Source organism: Colobus angolensis, unplaced genomic scaffold (genome assembly GCF_000951035.1).
Source record: "Colobus angolensis palliatus isolate OR3802 unplaced genomic scaffold, Cang.pa_1.0 Scaffold54, whole genome shotgun sequence".
Taxonomy (NCBI): domain Eukaryota; kingdom Metazoa; phylum Chordata; class Mammalia; order Primates; family Cercopithecidae; genus Colobus; species Colobus angolensis.
This window is the reverse complement of record NW_012118932.1, coordinates 7607973-7618476: the sequence shown is the minus strand read 5'-3', so window position 1 is coordinate 7618476 and position 10504 is coordinate 7607973. Positions and strand designations below refer to the sequence as shown.

At 34.6% G+C, this 10504-nt stretch overlaps 1 protein-coding gene across 1 annotated transcript in view; it reads right to left on the bottom strand.

Moving 5' to 3' along the window:
- Nucleotides 1–1497: 1497 nt before the first annotated feature.
- PPAT (phosphoribosyl pyrophosphate amidotransferase) overlaps nt 1498–10504 on the bottom strand; it is a 45100-nt gene continuing 36093 nt past the window's right edge. The window contains exons 6-11 of the mRNA XM_011961240.1: nt 10232–10304; nt 9453–9604; nt 8909–9036; nt 7305–7526; nt 4770–4890; nt 1498–3652 (exon numbers count right to left, since the gene is read on the bottom strand). Of these exons, the coding sequence (XP_011816630.1) occupies nt 3456–3652; nt 4770–4890; nt 7305–7526; nt 8909–9036; nt 9453–9604; nt 10232–10304 (893 nt within the window). The 3' untranslated portion in view covers nt 1498–3455. The remainder of the gene's footprint in view (nt 3653–4769; nt 4891–7304; nt 7527–8908; nt 9037–9452; nt 9605–10231; nt 10305–10504) is intronic.

Below are 10504 nucleotides of genomic sequence, written 5' to 3'. Positions count from 1 at the left end.
TATCTCAGCATAATAGTTTTGAGCCATGAACCTAGGCTTAAAGGCAACCAACTGAATAAATCAAATGATCATGAGGAATTAGGTGAGACCTGTTAGAGCATTATTCTGTTAGGAGTTGCATTTCTATGCAAATTTGACAAGAAACAGGTATAAAGTTCTTAAAAAAAAATACAAAGTAACTATCTCAGCATAATAGTTTTGAGCCATGAACCTAGGCTTAAAGGCAACCAACTGAATAAATCAAATGATCATGAGGAATTAGGTGAGACCTGTTATACCATGTGGCCTATTTTCTTATTTTGTGTATATAGATTCCCCAAAGGAATGTATCCAGGTACAGCATGTAGTATGAGCAAAAGCACAGACATCTCTTTGTTTAGCTGGTACACAGCAATCCTATTATTTAGCATTCCATGACTGGCCTGAATTAAAGCAGAGAGAGCTAACTCTGTTTTAAAAAAGACCGTTAGTACAATTTGAACAAAAAGTTTACTGAGGATGTTGCCAGTATTACCCCCTGGGTAGACTAAAGGATTTGTTAAGTCAGATTCTGTCAAGTCACTCACACTATCTACTGATTGTGAAATTTCAATTACACCATTATCCTGCCAAATGAAAGAGGCAGGCATAAACAAGGAAGAATAAAGAGGGGCAAAAGTGTCATTAGGATGGGGAGTTATGTTCCATCATCTTGGAAAAAGCTGCGCACAGTATGAAGATGTTAACTTTTCATTCCGTTTTACAGGTTATAGCATTGAGCAGTTTTGTGAACCTTTGGGCATGAGATTTCTCCCTTAAAATTCAGTTAGTTTGAGCTTGGGCTTTAAGAACATAGCAAGTCTCATTTTTAGTAATTCTATGGACGAATGTTGGATTGGAGGAACCTAGAAGAATTAAAGATCCAGTCCAGCGACCAAGGTTTACCTAGTTGCACAGAAATTTTCTTAACACTGGCAGGTGCCCTACTAGTAATCTTTCCTGTGACCAGTTTATCCTTAACATGGGAGACTTTTTCTTTGGATACCTTCAATATTAAGTATGTAGTATTTTCAGGGTGGTGCCTTTCACTTAGTTAATATGCATTTATGTTCCCTCTGTCATTTGATGGCTTGATTGCTCATTTCTTTTAAGCACTGAATAATACTCTATTGTCTGAATGTACTACAGTTTATTCATGTACCTACCCACCCCGACACTTTGAATCTAATCCTGCTCTTCCATGACACTCCCTCTTTCCCCATAGTGCTTCCAAGGAACTTGCCACGATGTAGTGCTTACTTAGCATTGCATTTCTAATTACTTTATTTGTCCCTCATAGTCAACCAGACGTTTTGCCTGTTTCATAAGAGATGGCCTATTTATTGAAATGCCTGGATCAGAGAAATAAGATATGACTGATTAGGTGGTGCCAAGAATGGAGCCTGGAAGTTGTCTTCATGCTGTTTACCATAATGCACCAACTAAAGTCACCATTAAAAAAAAAAAAGCACACACATATTTAAACATACTTATTACACATATTTATCAACAAGGCATCACAAATAAGTCACAAAAAGTAGGCTTAGTTTAGTTCACAATATAAATCCCGTGAAAACACATTTTTCATCTCTGCAGTTTATAATACTCTACGTATATTAATTTAAAGCAGTTAAACAACATTTGAGATTAAATTGGTAAAAAAAAAAAAAAAATTGAATTCAGACTTCAGAAAATTGTGAAGTTAAAGGCCATGATGGAGAAATATTAAGAAATCTGTAGAATTACCAAACTGTCACAGTATTATTTTTCCTTTACAAAAGCATCTCAGTAAAACAACTACAGAAAACGCAAAGTAAAATCAGAGATTTTGGTTTAGTACTTTCCCTGAGTCTCTTGTTTTAAAAATCAAAGTAAGGCCAGTTCAAAATTGACCCACAGGTCTTGCCTCCTCCATGCTGCCATGGGGAATACATTTAAGACAAGAGGCTGCACATGTTGAGGTGGTCCCAGGGCTTTATTCAAATGCCAATTTGCCCGTGTCACTGCCACAGGGTTATCTGACCCACTGCTGCATGTGGGCTTACAGAGCTGTCAAAATTTTATCTTGGCCTGCTATAATATAATATGTGAGACTATATACCAAAGGAAGACAAACAGTTTCAGTTATTAATAAATATTAAATTTCTAAATGGATCTGGACACTATATACATCAAATTATGGTAACATAACAGAAACAAACACTTTTATGTTTAAAAATTCTTACATAAGCAAAGGTTTGGGGTCATCTTAAACTTCTAAATCTCAGATGTTACAAGAAAAAACTTCAAAAAAGAAATCAAACTCATTAGATCTTAATAAAGTAGAAAAAAGTGATTATAAGATGATACTAATTCCCCAAAGTGGTTGTCTCTTTGATCCTTAAACAAAACTGGCCCCTATTGTGTCTGTACTTGATCACTTAATTGCAATAATGTTTATGTGTACATGTGTACATCTACATGTATATATGCTTGCAAGTGATCAAGCACTTCATTAAAAAAGCATATGATAATTAAGGATAAAGGGATTGTTTGAATCTAAAAATCTAGTTTTTATTTCAAATGTACCAGGTTACTTGCTGAGCTTATAGTATCAGGGCACTAAATACTATGGATCACATTTTCTAGTCAAATGTAGGAAAAACGTTTTCCACAGATTTTTACAACCCTTTTTAGGACATCTCAAAGAGAGATGGCAAAGATCTGCCAATTATGTCTCCTTCAATCATAATGAAATCTTAATTGTAAACTAATTTCAAAAAGTTAATAATCATTAGCTTTTTGAAAGCTAACAGTCATAAGCTGTCTTAAAATCAGAGGTGAAATGATGGTTCAAATCACAAAAGTATGACACTTATTCACATTCTAATTAATTATTTAATCTAAGTATTCCATTGCACATGTGGGGTAACTGAGGCACCACAGATTATATTTTGTTTGTTTGTTTGTTTTTAAAGATTTGTCTATAGTTAGACAGGGAAGTCAAGGTCATAACTACAGCCAGAACTGTAGAGGCTAGACACCTATGAGGTATAGTATTCTATTCAAACTTTGTGTGAAATGTTATATTTAACTCACCTGTCTTGTTGGCATCACCTCTCCTTAACTCTAACTTCTTGCAAACCCTTTAAAGCATGGACTTGGCAAATGTCAGTGACCACCTGCCTTCTCTGACCAGGTTAAAAATGCTAGCCAATGCTTGTGTAAAAAAAAGAACACCACATATTGTTGTATTATATGCAATTAGAGATGTTCAGTTATCGCACTTTGGTATCCTTTTCAGAAAAAAAAAAAAAAATCTCCAAACTTATAAAGGTAAACATAAGCATGGCATTTTACATTGTACCAACTGAGTAACAGTAAATAGATGAGGTGTGACCACTATAACTTCTTGACCAACTTTCTATCTTGAAACTACACACATCCAACCCTACCAGCTACCATTCCAGTTCTACAGGATATTTTCCCGTGAGACAAGCTGTACAATGACCACTCTTTTCAAAACATTCCAGGCCATTTCCATTTTCTTGGATCATAATGTCATGCTTTTTCTCTTTCTGTTTTTTAAACTTTATCCCTTCTTGTACAGATGAAACCAGTCCTTCTACTGACAGATACACAACACTGTTTGCTCCTAAAGGGAGAAAGAAGGAAAAGTAAAAATGTAATGAGAATTCCTTTAGAAAGGAAGAAATGCTTCAACAGAGAATATTTACAAAAAAAAAAAAAAAAAAAAAAAAGAGAATAGTTACAAACAGAATAATTTAACCTAGGATAAAAATTTCTCCTTTAGCCTTTCTTTAAAAAAAAGGAAAAAATAAGTCAATAAAACTTAGTTCCTTTATTTTTAAAATTTTAAATTGGAATCTAGGGGATAATATAATTTAAAAGAGCAGAGGAAGCTTCAAGTCTAGAATGGAATTAGAGGGCTTTGGGAGTAATTTTCTTAATTGAGAAAGTGGAATTTAAAGTCAGGAAGATCTAGGCTCAAATTTAAGCTCAAGTTCACTCAGTTTTCCGAAGTCTATTCTTTCATCTATATAAGATGGTGGAAACATTGCCTAAATGTAGAGTTTTTATGATGTTATGATAATACAAATAATATAAGCAGTATAGTTTCTGGCAAAGTGTGAGTGCTCATAACATGTATGACACCCATCAGGGTGATATTTAAAAATATTTAACCAGTGAGGCACATGCATAACAGGTTAAAAGAAACACCAGCCATAAACAAATGGTGTAGAGGTAGCAAGGCACAATGACTAAATATCATGTGTTATTTCCACAGTTTATACATCACCTGATTTTGAAAGGAAGATGTCTTACCCAGGAAAACTTAAATCTCAAAGTCTCCTTATCTCATTATTGAATATGAACCTACACAAACTTTTTACTTTGTGATTTGTATCCACATCCAAATTACTCTGTTAGAATCTGATTAAATTATTTTTGTTTTTCTTGGGATCTGACTTTTGGGAGGTTTTAAGTGATATGCTTGTACTTCCCTCCACCTGGAAACCACCTCTCCCTTCTCTGATCTCACCTTGGCTTAGCTCTCCAACACAAGAAGACTCTATGGCGTCTGCCCCATGCCCACTACTCTCACTGTTGAGAATAGTATTCAATATCTGCTTAACTTTATAAAACTTTTAACAAACATTGAATACTCCTTTTTACTAAAGGTGTAAAGACTGTCAAGCTTTGGATTTTCTCTGTTAATAATCAAAGTTTATAGAAATTTTAATACTTACCTAGATATTCTGCAAGGTGATCAAATTCTGGTTTATTGGCAATGAGCTCTTCTTTTGTAGGAATGTTTATTCCCATGAAGCATGGATATTTAATTGGTGGTGAAGCTACTCGAATGTGTACCTTGGAAAGAAATCATTGTACACAAGGTTTGTAACACTATGCAAAATTCTCTTTCATTGTGCAAATACAATATAAAATTGTTTTACATAATATTCAGTAACAACATACAGGTAATAAACTATTCTTTCTACAAAGCTGCTTCTTGTTTTTTTTCTGTCACCTAATCATGAGGAATTTTCTTTCTCTAGATATCCTACTTCTTATTTGATGTCTTTACATTCCTAGAGCCACTTAGATTTTATCTTACCATTTAAAAAAGGAAAAATACAATTTACCAGGTTATAACAAAACCTTACTACTACAACAGAGTTGTTTTTGTCTGTTACTTTTATTTTTATTTTTTTGCCTTTCATCAGGTACATTTAAATGGCTATACTCAGTGTCCACATTTCCTTTTTAAACTGTATTAGAATAGATTTTCCCATTTTTGCTATGTAGTCTTCTTAGTATTTAATGGCTGCATCATATTTAATCACTGATATATCAATTTACTAAATTATATTCTCCAACTGGGAGATATTTAAGCCATTTCCAGGTTCTTTGACTTTATTCTTTTTCACTGTTGCAATAAATGATGAAATTATGTTAAACTCTTATATCTATTACATAATTTCCACAGAATTCCAGAGTAAGATGATCATAATCCTAAGCACAAGTATAAAAAGGCTGGAAAATCATAATCCCAATTATCTTGGAAACTTTCTAAATAAACTGGCATACTGCTTTTCATCCCACTTTCTTCTACAGTGAGATTTTATTTTTGATTTTTCAGAGATGGGGTCTTACTATACGTTGCTCAGGCTGAGACTTTACTTTTAAATTTACTCAACTATTAGTTGTAAATGGCATCTCACTTCTGTAATATGAGCTATGAAATAGAATAAGCTTTGAAATCTTAAAATAACTTAGTATGTATCTATATAAAAACATGTACACAATATATACATTTGTCAATTTAAAAAATAAAAATTAAAAAAAAATTTTTTTTTCAAGACATAAAGTGAGGCCAGGTGTGGTGGCTCACACCTGTAATCCAAGCACCTTGGTAGGCTTAGGCAGGCGGATGGCCTGAGCTCAGGAGTTTGAGATCAGCATGGGCAACATGGCAAAACCCTGCCTCTACTGAAAATACAAAAAATTAGCCGGGCATGGTGGTGTGTGCCTATGGTCCCAGCTATTTTGGAGGCTGAAGTGGGAGGATCGCTTGAGCCCAGGATGTAGAGGTTGCAGTGAGGTGAGATCGAACCACTGCATTCCAACCAGGTGACACACTGAGTCCCAGTATCAAGCAAAAAACAAAAGACTTAAAGTGATATTAAAAAATAACTTGGCTGGGCATGGTGGCTCATGCCTGTAATCCAAACACCTTGGGAGGCCAAGGCAGGTGGATTACTTGAGCCCAGAAGCTCAAGACAAGCCTGGGACACATGGTGAAACCCCACCTCCACTAAAAATACAAAACTTAGCCTGGCTGCAATGACGCATGCCTATAGTCCCAGAAACTCAGAAGGCTAAGGTGGGAGGATTGCTTGAGCCCCAGAAGCAGAGGTTGCAGTGAGTTGAGATGGTGCCATAGCACTCCACCCTAGGCAACACAGCCAGACACTGTCTTTAACAAAGAAATTTTAAAAAATATTAAGTCAAAGATATTACACTGGAATTGGCTACATGTCTTCAAGTAGAGAAAGCAATCAATACTCCACTGATTTTAAAGAGCATTCTATTTTGTGCTTTTAGACTTTTTTTTTGAGATTGGTTCGGCTCACTGCAATCTCCACTTCCTGGGCTCAAGCCATCCTCCCACCTCAGCCTCCTAAGTAGCTGGAATTTCAGGTGCGTGCCACCACGCCCCACCCATTTTTTGTAATTTTAGGAGAGGCGAGTTTCACTACGTCACCCAGGCTGGTCTTGAACTCCTAGACTCAAGCAATCTGCCCACCTCAGCCTCCCAAAGTGCTGGAATTACAGGCATAAGTCACTGTGCCCAGCCTATTTTGTGTAGTCTTTTTGTTAAAATTTTAGGTTTTTTAAAATTTAATTTTTTAAAATTTAATTTTACTATTATCTTTTATTTTTGTAGAGACAGGGTCTCACTATATTGCCCAGGCTGTCCTCGAACTCCTGGGCCCAAGCAACCCTCTTGCCTCAGGCTCCTGGGATTACAGGCATGAGCTACCTCACCCAGCCTTAAGCTTTTATATTGAGCTTTTTAATCTATTAAGGATTACATTTAATGTAAGTGTGGCTGTTACATGTTCTCCAAGTTGCTACACAGTTAATCCTAAATCAAACTGATATAAAAAAGTTAATTTATTATATTGAACATCCATTTTGATTCACTACCCTGAATTGCAATTTTATGCCAGTATCTTATTGTTAACTGATGCTTTAGGATATGTTTTTATATTACTTACCTCTTTTGCACCAGATTCTTTGAGCAGTTTTATTATAGGTGAGATGGTATTGCCTCTCACAATTGAATCATCTACAAGAACAATTCTTTTGCCTTTAAAGTTGTCTGACAATACTCCAAATTTTTTTGCAACACCAAGTTGTCTTAACCTCATGTTTGGCTGAATGAAGGTTCTCCCTACATACCGGTTTTTACACAGCACCTCCACATATGGAAGTCCACACTGATAGAGAAGAAATGAAAGGACAATGAGGAGCAATATACAGAATAGGCAAATATTAGTACTCTAGATTGTGTTGCCACCAGAATATTCAAGTGAAATTTCAAAATAATTTTCCTTTATTATTTGGAAAAAAGGCAAAGAGAAAAACCACTAAACAAAATATACTTGGTGGAAAAACCAATTCATTTCGCGAGGACTCATAATGTTTTTGTCTTAAACATTATTCTTGTTTTGAAAGATAACACTAAGCATATGAAGACATGACAAAGATTAAATCACTGTCAGAAAAATTCATTATTCAAAATGATAATTTTTAAAGAAATGAATTAAATAAATTAAAACCAGTAGACCAATGAGATACTTTTTAGGGATAGGAGGTAATTAACCCATTTATCAAGGTAATCTTTTATAAAATGTATGCATATTAATTATTTTAGAAGCTAATAAAGTATCCAAGGTAGTGAATATTGGATGTTATACCCCAGGATTACTATAGTTATACAATCTACCTGGTTATGAAAATAAAGCATAACAGTGACAACATTATGCTAAATGAACATAAACAGCTTTATTATTACCCATACTTAGTAGCAAGCAAATATTCCAGTGACTTGTGAAGATAATTCAAGATAATATTAAGTAAATTTTTCCACTGAAGTCAATATATAGTTGATGAACAGCATGGGTATGAATGAAGTGCATTGAGTCTATTTATAGGTGGATTTTCTTCCATCTCTGCCACCCCTGAGACAGCAAGATCAGCCCCTTCTTTTCCTCTTCCCTCCTCAGCCTACTCAACGTGAAGACAACAATGACGATGAAGACCTTTATAAAGATCCACTTTTACTTAAGGAATAGTAAATATATTTTCTCCTCCTTATGATTTTCTTCAAAGCATTTACTTTTCTCTAGCTTAAGTTATTGCAAGAATACAGCATAGAATACATATACAAAATATGTTAATCAACTGTTTATGTTATTGGTCAGGCTTCCAGTCAACAGTAGGTTATCAGTTAAGTTTGGGGGCATTAAAACGTATACAACACAGATTTGACTGTGCAGAGGGCTGGCACCTTTAACCCCCAAATTGTTCAAGGCTCAACTGTATATTCATGATGTTATCTTTTTAAAAAGAAGGGGGCAAATTTCTGAACCCTTCAGTGAACGTTTTTTCTTTTCAGTGAACCTTTTAGTGGTTTTCACTAAAATAGTGCCATTGAGTAAAACGCCTGGAAAATAAATAACGCTTGTAAACAAACCAACATTAACCACCAAACCTTCCTTTCTCCTTAGAAATGTTGATGAGTTTCTCTTTATAGGCAAGGATTTCTTATTCCACAGCTAGGAGAGCAATTCACTGCATGTTAATTAAGAGAAAATACCTTTCCTGCATAAGCAAGAGCAGCAGGCGTAGCAGATTCTGGAACAGTGCTGACCAAATCTGCATCCACAGGTGCTTCAATCGCTAGCTGCTGGCCACAACGGTATCTTACTGTATAAACCATTTGGTCTGGTGTGTTTGTAAAAGGAGAGAGAGTATTTTACTTAGCATAATATAACAGTGTTATTCTAAAAAACTAGTGCCAGAATTCTATAGATTGAGTATAAAAAGAAATGCAATATATACAAAAATATGAATGTGGAAATACACAAACTAGGGAATTGAACTGTGTGGTTTTAAAAAAAATTTGACCCTTCATATAGATCTAAAAATCATAATCCTTACTCCTAACAAAAAACAAAATCCAAGAGTCAAAAGGAAGTGAAAAATAGCGATCTTATGACTTGTGGGCTCAGTCCTATATCCACAACATATAACTATGTGCCTTCGAAGAGCCAGGTAAGCCTTTGAGGCAAGAACTGCCATATTTCAAGGAGACAGCTAAAACATTTACATGAATATTCAAAGAAAAGAAATCTACTTACCTTCAAACATACTGTCTGGTCTTGCAAAATAAACATATTCAAAGATACAAAAAGCCATTGGGTTTCCTTCAGACCTTGATATAATATCAAGAGTTCGGACATTATGTCTGGATATTTCCACAATTTCTCCAGGCAAGACTTCACGGTAATATCTTGGGAAACAATGTTAAAGAAAGAAGACTTTTAATAAACTAGTCCTTAAGGCTGATGAAAACATTAATTATAAAACACATAGAGTACCTTCCCTTAGAGAAACAATTGATTCATTCAATATAAAATCTAGAAGTGGCTTTTTAAAAAGTGGTATGTCTCCTGCAATGATTTCTGTATAATCTCTCTGTAAACTCTAAGTTCTAGTATAGAATTAAAAAATTAAGGGCCCTAAGTTGTATTGAATTTTAAAAGAATAAAGTATAAAGAAAACATTTTCTCCTGGCTTACATTTTTCTATCATAACTATCTCTCAGTGAGGAAGTTCTTCCTTTCTAAAATAAGTCTCTATGTTCATATTGTACTGTAAAAAGAGAAAAATATACAAAATAATTAAGTTTCATAGTATCTTGAAAGAATGCCAGCGTCAGAATTAGAAGCTATTAGTAGAACATTAAACTCAATGCAACTGCTGAACATAACATGCATAAGAAAATCCCTTTATAAACATTTTCTATCAGATATCAGAAGGAAAACTTTCAAACTTTCACGTAAATAAGAAACTGTGTCTAAAAAAAAATTCTTTTCAATGTGGGAAAAGATAATACGCCAAATAAGGTAAAACTTACCTTGCACCAATAGATAAGAAGCTACAAGATTCTGAAGACACCACCCATCCTTCTGTTTCTGATGTTTTTTTCTCTGTAAATCACAAATCAACTCAGTTAATGGATTCAAGAAATTTTAAGAGGCTATTTCAACAGAACAGCTAACACTAAATAAATAAGTAAAAAAAAAAAATTCATAGAATAACCATTTCTTTTTTTTTTTTGAGACGGAGTCTCGCTCTGCCGCCCAGGCTGGAGTGCAGTGGCCGGATCTCAGCTCACTGCAAGCTCCGC